This window comes from Aythya fuligula, chromosome 9 (genome assembly GCF_009819795.1).
Source record: "Aythya fuligula isolate bAytFul2 chromosome 9, bAytFul2.pri, whole genome shotgun sequence".
Classification (NCBI taxonomy): Eukaryota; Metazoa; Chordata; class Aves; order Anseriformes; family Anatidae; genus Aythya; species Aythya fuligula.
Window position 1 is genome coordinate 6,914,121 of NC_045567.1, and position 14,413 is coordinate 6,928,533.

Below are 14,413 nucleotides of genomic sequence, written 5' to 3' on the forward strand. Positions count from 1 at the left end.
GATTGAATTAACTCTTATCCCACACTTTATGAAGGCCTGCAGAATGTCACAGTTCTTATACTCTTCTATTTGCTGCTGGTCACTGTTAGAGACAGTGGGTAACAGCCTGAGCAGAGCTTTTATCTAACCTGACTATTCTTGGGTAGATCACTTTGTGAACTGTAATACATGTAGGAGACCATTCAGCACGCCTACTGCAATGGGGTCTCTTCTACTGCTTCTTTAGCTTGAGTTCTTGGACTGCATCGTTAGTTTGTATCATCTCATGAGGTTCAAAAATTACTTGGAAAGATTGATTTCTGGATGGTTAGGTTTTCTTGTGACCCCCATTTTGACTTCTAACCTTCATAAAAACAATCCTGGGAGAATAAGAGCTAGCCCGTTCAGAGCTGTCTGTGCACATCAAGAATATATTCAGTAACATTAAAACAAAGAAATAATACTTTCTGTGCAGGCTTTCTGATGAAAAGCTGAACATTTCTAAGGGTGAAATTGCCAGCAAATGCAATGTCATTTCTGCTCAAAGTGTTTGTTGGAAAAAGAAAAAATAAATAAATAAAACCAGGGAAATCACAGTGTAAATGTCTGAGGGGTTGTCCAGTCTAGCGAGTAGAAGGCTCTGGGAAGAACTTACAGCAGCCTTCCAGTACCTAAAGGGGGCTGCAGGAAAAGGGGAGGGACTCTTTGTCAGGGAGTGCAGTGATAGGATGGGGAGTAACAAATTTAAGCTATAAAAGGGTAGGTTGGATTAGACATTAGGAAGAAATTCTTTACTATGTGGGTGGTGAGGCCCTGGCCCAGGCTGCCCAGAGCAGCTGTGGCTGCCCCATCCCTGGCAGTGCCCAAAGCCAGGCTGTATGGGGCCGGGGGCAGCCTGGGCTGGTGGGAGGGGGCCCTGCTCATGGCACAGGGCTGGAGCCAGGGGGTCTTTGAGGTCTGTAATGCTCTATTCAGTAGGGTTGCTAAGAGGCATTCCAAGAGACAAAGAGTGGTACAATGAAGTAATGACACATCTAATATTCAATTACATATGTCTTTTATTTGTTTACCTTTGTACCCTGCCCAGCACAAATAGAGGCTTATTGTTCCTTAAATTACACAGGTTCTAAAGGCAGGGATACTCCCACTGCTTTGACTCACAGCAGTACAATTAGTTACTTGATCTAGGTTCACTAAGATTTGTTTCCCACCATGAGCTGGTTAAAACAAGTAATGCAAAAATACCATTGTAATGAACACATTTATAAATGCAAGGGCACATCCAGGAGATTTTTATTTGTATATTGAAATCTCAGAATTTATAGAGTCTGTCTTAGTTACTATTGTGGAGAGGGAGGGAAAAAAAAACACAACAGTGAACTCTATTAAAAAGATTGATGCATGGCTGGGAAAGCTCTTGACAATCACGATTTCTCTCGGAAGGGTTGTTTAACATAGGTATGGCAAAAGAAAAGCTGGGGAAGGATGCAAATTTTCTTATAAATTTTTGAAGTACTTTGTACCTAGGAAAATAATGAAATGATTGAAACAAATTCTATGCAGCAACAAAAACATCCATGTTTAAAAGGTAGAATTCATTCTGGGAAGCAGAAGTAAAATATTTCCTAGGTTTTTCAGCTATAGGTAGTCTGTACCACCATGATAGGCTTCATTTTCTGTGGCCTGAACATACCAGTAAATGTCCTTTGGAAGAAGTCCCTTCTCTCTTCCATAAGCTGAAATGTACTTTACTGGATGAGAAACTTTACTACATGAGAAAGTATTCCTCTTAGTTGTTTATACCTTTCAGGTAGGCTGCTATATTCTTCCTTTGCTGCAATGTAGCTTGATATTGAATGCATTGTTCTCTTACATACATTAACATTCCTGATAATATTACTTCTGATTCTGTTTTCCTGTGGCAGGATCAAATACCCAAGACCTTACATTTATGGAGATCTCTCTCTGTCATGCATTTATTAACATCTACCCTGTCTTTTATTATACAAATATTATTTAGCTCTACTGATATTTTTGAATTTTCCTTTGTCCAGATAATTTTAACTTCAGAAGTGGGTGACTAAAAGTTGTGCATTTGGGTTTATGAGATATAGAAAGGGCTTGGTTCAAACCATTCTGATTTTTTTTAATTTTTTTTTAATTTTTTTTTTCATTTTTGTTCCTTCTTCTAATTTCAATCGGCAGCCTCGTAACTTTCAGGATGCATTTCTCAGCAGCACTACATTACAGTTTTACAGTCCAAAACAGAATAATTGTAACAGGCTACTTTTACATTTGCTTATATTTTGTTATTCTGTTTTATTTGCTTAAAATCGTGCAACTTAAAATAATACATGTAGTTGTGTATTTCAGAGTTTTATATCAGCTATGAAGTAACTTTTATGTGTTGTAAAGAGATGCAATGTGAGTCTGCTTGCATTAGGAACAGTAACAATGTCAAGAAACATTGGGAATACTTCCAGTCAGAAGTGTCCGGTCAGCGTCTAGGCCTCCAAAGGCCTCTGGGACTTGCTGTGCAGCAGTCGTGTCTGACACTGAGACCAATGTTCTCCACAGTTCTGTGATCATCTTGGAATTATTCTTGAAGACACCACAGACCAAAACTCCTTTGAATTATATTGATGCTAATTACTTCCTGAGAGTTTATACTATACTGTGGATGGTAAAAGTTTGAAATACCTTGACTTACTTGTAGATGCCTCATATCTAGGGGCTTTGCTCTGCAGGGTGGGTTGGCTAGTTGGTTTGTGGCAACAAGGGCTAGACAGCTACTCCTCCAACATATCTCCTGTCTGCCAGCCTCTCTACCATCCAGGAAGACAGAGATGCCACTGGCTCAGTCTGTATTTTAGACTGAAACTGATCTTGATTTTGTCACTTAAAGCGAGTAGCCACCATCCCAGAATGTTTGCTTTCAAATTGTCATTATTTTCTTCAGGCCTGCTGTTTGTTTTGGTAAATGTATGGTTTTAGAGGAGGTGATCTGACAGCCACCTTTGTTTTGTGATGTTTTTTTCAGCGGGGTTGCTTAGAGATATTCCAAGAGACAAATGGTGGAGAAATGAAATGATGGCTCATCTAATATTCAATTACATATATGTCTTTCATTTGTTCACCCTGGCAACCTGCCCAGCACAAATAGATGCTTATTGTTCCTTAAATAAATTACCCTGGTTCCAAACTGCTCTGCAGTTAGGTACTTAAAAGAGTTCTGGGTTTATTTGCTGGCACAGGCTGCTCTAAAGATACTCAGCCTTCTGTGTTTTGGCTTCTGTTACACTCATTACCTTGAAAAGTAATTATGCAAATATCACACAGCGTTAAGTTCAGGCAGGCTTTTATTTATTTATAAACACCTCAAAATTTCAATTTAAGGGCATGCAACTGAAAAATGTCTGCACAGGGTGAGAGATGGTGCTGCCTCCCCACCAATTGCTGCAATTCAGCAGCAAGCAGTAGATAAGCAATGCTGTCCCATTCTTTGCTTTGCCTGCTTATTGAAAGAAGAAGTGCAGTAAATTGGGCTGTAGACATCTAGTCATCATGGGATTTGGCTGTGCTTATAACAGGCAGGCACTGAACTGTATGTGAAGAACTTAATGCATTTTTTTTTTCTCTTGAAAATAAAAAGGCAACCCTGGAGAAAAATGAGCTAAGATAGAGATGTCTGAAAGGTAACGTGTTTGAGAAGAAACAAAGGTTTCCAGCAGCCCCACAATAATTAATAAAAACCTTAAAGCTTGCAGGGTGGGACTGATTCTGATCTCTTGGTGATATTGATAAGATGTTGCCCTATACAAGTGATCAGAGTCGCTGTTTACTTGAAATGGGAATTGAAGTTTTGCTTAGATGTTGCAGAGAAATGTGTACTGCAAATTGCATCTCTTAAGAACTGCTGGGTACAGAAGGCTGCTGTTACCAATGGGTAGCCAATGTGTGCAAAGGGATTTTATACAGTTGATCCAAACTGCATTCTTATTCATCTACAGAGAAATGTACCAAGAGGAATGCCAGATGGGTGAGCTTCTGGGGATCTATAGACCATCAGTAAAAACTCACATGTCCTTGAAATAGGTGTAAAATCTCACTGTCTGGGGAAGAGTTCTAAAGAGCCATGAGTATTGAAGGAATAATTAGGTTTTACTATCAGGAGAGCTAAAATGTTTAGATTTCTGCAAAAATCAAGCAGAATTTTTTAGACTGTGAGTGCTATGCATGTATGAAGATAAGGCCTCTTTTAAAGTGTTCAGAATAAGCTTCTTAAAATCAGGTACTCCTATTATTGTTTGAAATATATTTGAAAACTATTTCATAATATGTTTGAAAATGCAGTTCTCTTTTACCTTCAATGGCTTTTGCCCTTATGTAGTGACTTCATCCAAAGAAAAGTATGCTGTCAAGGAAAGACTGCGCAGGGATCCTGGCAAGAACATGCGTGTCACTTGAAGCATCACTAACAGCTCAGTGGCTAGCACAAGACAGAGAACTAGGTGCTCTCAGAGTTCAGATTTTGGCTATGTAGCTGATGTTGTTCCTTTTTTGTTTAATCTCTTCCTTTAGCATGTTATCCATCTATAAAGTGGATAGACTGTTCCTACATTGCAGGAATTATGTGAAGCTGAAACAGAGCTTCAGAAATGAGAGGTGCCATAAAAATATACATTAATAATAAATATACCTAAGTTTTCTTATTTGCCTTAAGGAAAGAACCAGAAAATTCTGGATAGTACCCATGACGTGTAATTATCCATAAACGGTTTCATTCCATGCTGAAGATAAGACACAAACATGGATGCACAGCAAGGGCTTAAAAGAGCTAGTAATGGCCCTAATCCTATTTACTATCCCAAGTAAATGCCTTCCTTGAAGGGACTGGAAAGGTAGTTATAAATGTGCTTAAATACTTATGTGTATGTGTGTATAAAAGTATATATGGAGTGAAATGTGTGTAGATACACATACCTGGGTGGTATGGCTGAAGTTAAACGGACCATGGAAGATCATACCTGCACAAATTAGGACATTGAGTATTACTCTTGATCATCCGAACACAGGGATTTGCTGTGGATCCAGTAACTCCTGCTCAGTGGACTCCTGCTGTGACTTCTAATTTTACATGCAGTTACTTTAAATAAATTAATACTCTGTGTCTCACGCAGGGTAACCTTCACAGCAGTCAGGTAAACCTGGCTATCATTTAGTAAGTGCATAATGTTATAAAGTTCTGTCTGTCCTCATTTTTGTGTTTGTCCTGCCTGTTGCATGCTTCATTATTTGCATGTATGCATATTCTACTTCAGCTGAGTAAGGCTGAGACCAAAAATGTGTACATACAGAGTAACTAGTTTTGCACTTTAAAAATATGCAAAACCCGATACAGGCTCCTGCAGCTCTCTGTTAACTGGTATTTGAGTGGTCTCAGAGGTAATAATGATTCTAATGTTACCTTACAATGCAAATATCTCATTTATTTCCTCTGAAGCTGTGAAAGTCCCCCAAGTAGACTAATGGGTTTTATACTATATGTTTATGCATGGTATAGCTTTTTTCTTAGGCCTCGCTGCTACATCTGGAAAAAGAAAACATAATGAAAAGGCTGTATTTTATTTTTTTTTATTATTATTTGCCAGAAAGCAATAATAGTCTGAACAGTTCACTCTTAGATCTCTGGCTGCTGACTTGAGTGGGAAAGGGGGCATTACATAAGAAAGCATTCACATTTTCCAGTTCAACAACAATAGCAACAGAAAGAATCCTGCCTTCATTCGTTGTCTATCATTTCGGTGTATGCAGAGCACCCTGCATACTCTTCTGAATTCCCCATCTGTCTTGAATTATTCTGTGTTCATCTGAAGTGGTTATCTGCAAGTAAAATGCATTAAAGTACAGATTTTGTTATTTTGAGAATCAGATTTAATTAGTGTCTGTTTTCAAAAGAACTTGCCACTTACACATATATTTTCAAAGTGGCCAAGAGCCCATTTTATCTATGTTAAGCTTTGGAAAGTCTAAATACTTTTGGAGGAAAAATAGAAATTGAACTCTTCTAAAAATCTTATATCAAAAATGAGCAATTATCTAATGGCTTGCATTGTAACTAATACAAATACAGCAGTACGGTGATTAATACAAAATATTAGGTTTTGGCAAGCTTTTCATTTAGGGAAAGTGTTTCAGATATGACCGCAGGGTTTAGAAGCCCACATCCTATTGAAAGTAATTTTTTATTTGGCTTCCAAAGTGGTTTTGAAAAAGTCTCCTTCTAACAGTTTCATTGACAAGAATCTGATGAAGATTTTAAAATGCCTAAGTAACATCAATATTATCTCAGTTTATGTGGTTGGCAGTCCCAAGAGACAAGTTAAGGAATGTGAATTCTATCAGCATTCATGTCAGGTTACGGGGCAGCTGCGGGCTTCTGCTGTCATTGAGAAGGAGGGGTGGGTACATAGAGGAGCTCTTCCAAGAGCAGCAATACTGGCAGCAGCAGAAGCATCAGTTGAAGAGTTCCAGCATTTACCCTTCATGATTTTCTAACTGCCTCCTTTGTGCTCTTAATTTGTTCTCCCGTGGCAAGAGCAGCCAAATTCTTCATCACTGAAACAACAAATTTTTTCCTACTCTGTTGAGACATCTCCAGGGAGCCATGGATTTCATCATTTGCTTTGTGGTGCAGATCTGCATGGTTTGCTAGGGCAGTTAATGCAGCAGTTCGGTTCACAAGTAAATCATCAGTTCCTGTCATTCATCTTCCCCAACCTTAACACATACTCAGAAATCAGAGAATCATAGAATATCCCAAGTTGGAAGGGACGCATAAGGATCATTGAGTCCTACTCCTGAAAAAAAAAATAATCCACTATATTGTTCATTGCCTTATCCAGGGAGGTATAGTGGAATTCCACTCATTGACTTCTAAACTAGGATCCAGTTGCCCAAATAATGAACATCTTTTGCCAGTTCAAGGGTGACCTGCCTTCCTAGCTGCTACCTCTGAAGTGCGTCTTCCAAGATGCATGCCATCTGTCAGCCGCATGCAGTTGTTATATACCTTTAGACACTTTCTGTGGCATTATGAGTTATGTTGAATCAACTGTATTGAACTTTTCTTAGGGAAAAGGGTTGTGTCTTATAAATTCATACAGGTATATATAGCGTTCTCAGTGTTTTGAGTATAGGAGTGGAGCAGTCCAGGAAGGTATTATTTATCATTAGAACTTGGCAAATGAGTAGGATGTCTGAACACTATTTCGAAGTTGATATTTTATTCTCTAAATGTGACAAAGAACAAGAGGCCTAGAAGGTGCAATGCACTTAGTGCAATGAATATAAGGAAAAGTCTGTGAAACATGTTTGGAACCTAAGAATGGCACCTACCCTTCTCAGGAAATACATCTGCATTTTATGCACTACCGCTTGGCAGTACACCCTTTTACTGAAAGTTTATCAAGGAAAAAGCATGAATTATGTATTTTTTTTCTGCAATCTATGAAAACACTAAAGATGACTGCAGCAAGAGACTTGGGATGCCCAAAGGGTGTTAAATTTAGTTCATTAAATGTCTCAACATTTGACACCTTTTTTGAAAACCTTCCTATTCCTTTTAACTTTTATCTTTTCAACACTTTTCTTCCTCTTCTAAAACCACAATAAAGGAGACTTATGGCCAAAGGTGTCAAAGAATATTCTTAAATTTGTTTGCTTCCTCTCTCATTTAATTACTGCCTTTTTGTTCTAGCATGAAAGTTTTTGTGATCTGACTCTTCATATTCTTACTCTGTGTGTTCAGAGAGATTAGTACAAAGGCTGTCTCAGGCCTAAAGTAATATGAATATTACAGTGACTTGGCTGATATAATCTTAACATAGAATTCCTGCTAGGAAAAAAAAAAAAAAAAAAAGAGAGAGAGAGAAACGTTCTACATAGGACAAGCAATTGCAAACTGAGGTAGAAAGAATATGTGGAAAAATCCAGTGTAACTTATTAGCACCACTTACCTAAATAAGTGAATAGTAATCTTCTATTTAAGTAGTCTTCCTCATAAATAGATGGGGGAGAAGACAAGTACCAAGGCAAGAAAGTTAACACGACTCTCTAAAAATATGTGAAGAATATACAGTACCTTACAGATTTCACTCCATTCTCCTTCACCACTTTTATTGACAGCACGGACTTTAAAAAGGTATTCTGTATTTGGATCGAGATTACGTATCTCAAGGTTCTGCTGTTGTATTTTGCTTAGCTGTCCATCTAGTTGTGTCTGGACAATATTATCAGAACCAATGCCAACAACTTCATAAAACTCTACCTCAAAGAAATCTACATCTTCTATTGGACAAGTCCAGTAAATCTGTGAAGAGAAAAAAGAAATCTGTAGTGCACAATTATATACTCTCTATTTTTGCTCGTTTTCATTTTTCCTTGTTTGGAAGGCTCCAGTTTGGCAAATTTTAATTTTTAAATGCCAAAAGAGCTGAAATACCAACCACATCATGAAATATATAAGAAAGATATGCAATTTAGAGTCTTGGAAAATGCTAAGCTTCTTGCCATGAATTTCAGAGTACTCTCTTTTAACATGCTAAGGGTAATGCAAGCTGATAACAGTCAGTGCTTTTCAACGTGCACTTTGGATCTTATGCAATTGGCATCCTATTCTTGTTAACATCTCTGAAATGTATAATGAGGAAAATTACACAGACATGATGTTGTCACATTGAAGACCAAGACTAGGATCAAATGATTTGATCTGATGTATAGATATTTAAATACAAACATAGTACACCTGTTTCCTTCTGCATTGGACCTTTCCATATAATATATTTCTGACATAAATAATAATATAACAAACTTACTGAATATGATAGGAAAGTGCGAATCAATTTATGCTTCAATTTATCTAAAAAGCAAGTTTGAAAAGCATTGCCTGCTACAGATAACGTATCTGAACTGATATTGTAGTCAGACTCCTTAGGTACGGACTCTGAATGAGTGTGAAAACATAATGGTAATAGTTAATCTTTTGCATATATTTAGAATTTGTTAGTGTCTTACTTTGGCAGACCTTGGGTAGACAACAGTCTGGTATATAACAACATGTCCTGGCACTGGGACTAATAATTTTTCTATAGGTTCTGGACTTGGAAGGTTAACAAACTGATATTTTCTTTCTTTTGTTGGAGTTTCACACGCTGCATCCCAAAATGCACACATGTTATTGCTCTGTGTAGAATGATGGGGAGGCATAGAGCTTGGTTGTCTTCCAGGAGTGTTCTTAATCATCGTGCCTGATTCAAACACAGAATTTAAAGATGTGCTTCGGAGCAATGTTGCTTGTTTGTCTTCGTGAGTGCTTGAAACATGCATTGGAAGCATTATTTCTGGGTTAAAAAGATAGGGATTCTTTTCTGCCTTACTGTCTGATCGGTTTATTTCACGAAGGGATGGGACAAGTCCCTGTAAAATGGCAAAAAGTTCATCAAAGTTGAGTTGAAGTTTTCTTAAAGGATCTTCCCTGAGAAGTGGACTAGGATGGAAAATGGAAAGAATTGCGTCTTCTATTTCTTTCACCAAGCAGTGTGCAGATTGTAGAAACACAATTTGACTTTCCTCTTTAAGAGCCTCTTCAGCATACTGAATAAGGCCATCCATATATGATAGCTGTTTGGATGTGTAGTTTACATATTCTGAAATTTCTTTCTGTTTTTTAAGTTCAATGTTCTCAAGCAACTCCATCATCTCTTTTTCTTGTTCATGAAGAACCATACGTAATTTTAAGAATCCATTTCTGATCTCCTTCCTTTTGGCATCCTTGTAGGTCTGGAAATTATTTTTTAACAGGATAACTTCCATTAGATTATTATCAACCCCTTGGCGTGCTGTAAAAAAACAACTCAGGTCAGTAGTTCCAACTTCGTATTAAAATGTACAGGTTACTAGAGGCAGAATGATAGGTTGTAGTTTAAAAAATTTTCAGGTTTGGTAGAACATGTCACAAGTGAGAATTTTAATAGTTTGCTGTCATCTCTGTTGCTAGTGAGTCCTGAGGGAACTTGTTTGGGTTAAAATGTTCACATTTGAGTGTATAAAGTTAGGCAGCTCATTGCTACTTTATTATTATTCCCTCATTTATTCAAATTTATCTCCCCCCAAATGGAATTGATGATTTTACCTCATTACATGGGAGATCATGAAACTGGTAGCTCTATATTATTTTTGGAAATCTATTATGTCAGTATCAAGTTACAATAATGGTAGCAAATGCACCTGTATAGACCTGGTTATGACTGTGACTGACAGTACTTTTCTCTGATGGCCATTATGTGAAGGTGTCATTCATTCTTCTGTCACAAAAATTGAGAATTATGAAGGAACAGAATCAAAAATACCAGAGGCTGATAGTAAATTTTGTTAGAATGCAGTAACATTTTGAAATAATGTCACATTACAAAGTCCTGTGCAAATATTTTCTTTTATTTTCTCTGTTTTGAAATTGAGAATATCACACTTCAAGCTGTTTCTCTCATTGCATGAGGTTTACTTCTACTTTTCTGAACATTATTTTCCATGCAATTTCATTTTGTCCCCAACATTTGTGATGTTATATGCAAAGATCAAAATAACTAAAAGAAAACCCTAAATTCCTAAAACCCCAGTCTCTGTTCAGCTACTTAGTTGCTATGGATGAAGTGTTAGATGAAAGTGACACTGCTGGGCTACCTGAGACAAATGTGGCCATCTTGCCTTTTAGTCTACGTAGACATAAGCATAAAACTGACTGAAGAGAGACAATTCATAATTTGTCTGCAGGGAAAGAAGTTCCTCTTCAAACATGTGAAACTCAGAACATTTAATATTTAAAAATAATTTGCAGATATGTTTGGTGTTTATTTTACTCTGGATCCCGCAGCATGGAATGGAGTTTCCCATAGCTAGATGCACATTTCTGCTCCTGTCTCACACAGATCCTTCATTCCCTAGTAGCTAAGAGTTTTCTCACAGTGCCACGCAATTACGGGCTTGTTCCTTTTGTGTTTCTGCAGTGGGAACACACCACCTTTCTGACTCTTGTGCTGTGTGGAGAATCAGTGGGGCTTATCAAGCATATGTGCAAGTTGCCTTCCTGAGGGAGCATGGGGAAGTGTGAGAAGCAGCATGAATACAAACCTTGTTTAAATTTTACAATTGTGCTGGAGAGGGAAGTGGCCTCTTTTGAACATGCAGCTGCCAAGGGAATAGTCTCGTGATCGTTGTGCAGTGAGTTCTTGCAGAACCTGCAGATCAGTTTGTGGTCATCCAGACAGTATTCAGAGAGGTGTGAGTTGCAGTGTAGCAGGCAGGGCCACTGTTCATTATCTTGGTCTGCTTTGGTGAAGATGTGGTCTTGAGCACCATTCTCGCTATGGTATAAATGCAGACATTCATTGCACATGTTAATTCCGCATGTTTTACATCTTTTGGTTGCCATTCTTCTTCCCTCCCTGCAGATATCACAGTGGACTGGTCTTTCACTGTGGTCAAATCTCCACCTCAGAATGCCGTGTCTACGCATGTATTTCTTGGCTAGTTTTGCTCTGAGGTAATTCTTCCTCAGCTGAATTTTATTTGTGTAGGGGAGACAATGTGCTTTACTACATACTGGGCATACGATAATATAAAAGTTGTCTGTTGCTTCAGCTTTGGTCTTGCTTTTAGTTATGCACTTCTCACAAATGCAGTGGTTGCATGGCAGCATAAATGGCTGGAGAAACAACTGCTTGCACAGCGGACAGGCAAGCTGGTCACGGAAGGCATGGTTAGAGGCATTCCTTTCTGGTGTCTTGACAAATGCATTATTCCTAGTTCTGAATATTGACATGACATCTTTTGACCTAAATAAAATCAAAGAAAAAACAAAGCAACAAAAATATGACATCCGAATGTTAGGGTACCATCTAAGAAACAAAATGGTTAGCATAAGTAGTTCTGCTTTGCATGCCAACAGTCCTATTCTGACCAGATATTTTATTTAAACAATTGGGTAAACATTTAAGAATACATTTTCTTTTCATCTTCATAACTATTTCACTATATTTTGAATGCTGTCACCAACAATGGTGAAAAGCAGACATTTTAGTCACTGCAGGTCTGTCTAAATTTGAGTGGTGGACTATTTGTATATATATATAGCTTTACTATAAACTGAAAAGTATTTTGTCTCCTTTTCTTGTCTGATTAATTTTAAAAATGAAAACAACAAATACGTAGAATGAAGAAAAAAATTTTCTGCAATTCATATGAAACCCTTTGTTTTGTTTCAGAGGGTGTTGGTTTCTTTTACAATGACTTTTGTAAGATTTTTAGAATGTTTTATTTTTAATGAAAACTGTAGACAATAAATGTCAAAATGTTTCAAATGGAATATTTCATCAAGAAAGTAGCACGACTAAGCATTTTGCCACTTCTAAAATAATATTAAGGCCATTTCTGCTTAGCATAGCAACCCACATCTACATACGATCATCCTAATTTTCAGGCATTTAAAAATCACTCATTTATGACTTATTTTTGATTTTTAGAATGAATTAACATTTTTCTTAGTTTTAGTAGCAGCCTTATCATTGATTCTTTTATATTAATTGCCAAAACTTTCAGATGTGGATAATTTTATTTAAATGATTGTAATTATTTTAGAAACGGACCGATTTTTCAGGACATGCTAATCGCTTTTCTCTTCAAATCTTGGTTGTCCTAACCTGCCTCTCAGCCTGTGGACATTATTGTAAAAATACAGCATTACTTTTATGACGGCTTTACCATTTTCTAGATCTTTGGTGTGAGCTCCGTTATTTAGGATGGACCCCTGGTTCTAGGGCACTACGCTCTGGCTTTCTGCTGTGCCTCAGTGTAGCATATGTGTTGCTATTACTTTCCTTCTGACCTTTTCTTCCCAGGTGTTCAACCATGCTATCTGTTCTTCTTGGCACTCTAACAACAACAGGGAGAGGGAGAAAAAAAATGGTAGTAAACTAAAGAGAATAGAATTTCCTTTTGATATGAGGATTCCTTCTGATCTCTCTGAAGTTTACAGTTTACTTAGGTAGGAATGCACTGTGCATTTCCTGAGGTCATTTCTTCTCTGTCTGCTATTCCTCTAATCCAGTGTTCTTTTGCCAATTGTTCTCCCCCTTTCACCCCCCCCCCCCCCCCCCCGAATACCTTTATACCTTTTTTGTTGAGTGCTCTCTAGTTTAGCATTTCTGTATTTAATAATCAGTCCCTCCCTTCCAATTTTATCTTCTAATATTACTATGCTCTATTTCCATTCTGTGCAACATTTCTTGAACTTTTACAATTGTCTTTTTTTGTGTGTGTGTGTGTCTTGCTTTGATTAGAACTGCTTCCTTTCATTGCCAGTTAACTGCAGTTTTATTACTGTTTGTTTTAATCCATTTTTCCTGCATCCTTGTGTTGAAGCCCCATGCTGCAAATATATTCCCTTTTTCCTCCTTGTTTTAGGGTTCCCTGTATATCCTCCTCCTTGTCCCTACATAGATTTTCACTCTGTGGGAAGTATAGTGATGTTCTGGAGTAGTCTTTGCCCCAGTTAAAGGCAAGCATAACATTTCACTAATATCAAGATAAAACTACATTTTCTGATTGTAAGTAGAAAGATATCCTGTGTTTTTTTTGGAATTGCTCCAATGAACCAATGTGTCGTATGTTCCTAAATGGAAACTAGAAAAACAAAACCCCAGGAAATTAAGACCCCATGACTCCACTTACTGAGCAGTTGCTGATGATCTTGACTGTTCTTGACTGATGGGATTTCTGCAGCATTTGCTTGCATAGTACTGACATGCTGAATTCTCTCCACTGCAGCAGCAGCATTTGCAGTCTGGGTCATTTGAACAAGAGCAACAGCACCACCAGCAATTTGCATGCTCTGCAGATGAGCAGTGGCAGCACTGATAAGGTTTGTCTTCTTCATATGGACATGGGAAACAGGTGCAGTTCTGCTCACTGGTAAATAGGAAGCGCCAACATAAGCAGCATTCTTTCTTTCTGCTGTGGCAAGTCAGGTAAAAGCAATTTGAGAAGCATGGGCAAATTGAAAAGGAATATCCATTTTCATCCATCCCTTTATCAGACACCTGGAAAAAAATCCATTGACACTTTAAGCTTCTCTGCAAACTACAGCAATAGAGCTCCAAAAAGGCATGAGCTCTGACCGGTGGGTCAGGGTCTGTGCTGTGGCAACACACGTTGTTCTATATGGAAGCTGACGTCACAGCAACATTCAAATAACGGCACAAGCAGAATTCTATACACATGTACCTGATATGCCATATGTAGTTATCTAATAGTTTTTCTGAAATTTAGCAATTCAATTTGTGTTAATAGGTTAATCTATAATTGGGGCTTACTAAGATGG

The 14,413-nt window shown here is 37.7% G+C and overlaps 1 protein-coding gene across 1 annotated transcript; it reads right to left on the bottom strand.

The window, feature by feature from the left end:
* Positions 1 to 5,775: 5,775 nt before the first annotated feature.
* On the bottom strand, positions 5,776 to 14,117 carry TRIM42 (tripartite motif containing 42). Its single transcript, XM_032193231.1, has 5 exons — positions 13,765 to 14,117; positions 11,167 to 11,870; positions 9,055 to 9,878; positions 8,123 to 8,350; positions 5,776 to 5,862 (listed from the first exon to the last, which is right to left on the bottom strand). The coding sequence occupies exons 1-5, from the start codon at positions 14,115 to 14,117 to the stop codon at positions 5,776 to 5,778; spliced, it is 2,196 nt and encodes a 731-aa protein (XP_032049122.1).
* Between the last annotated feature and the right edge of the window lie 296 nt (positions 14,118 to 14,413).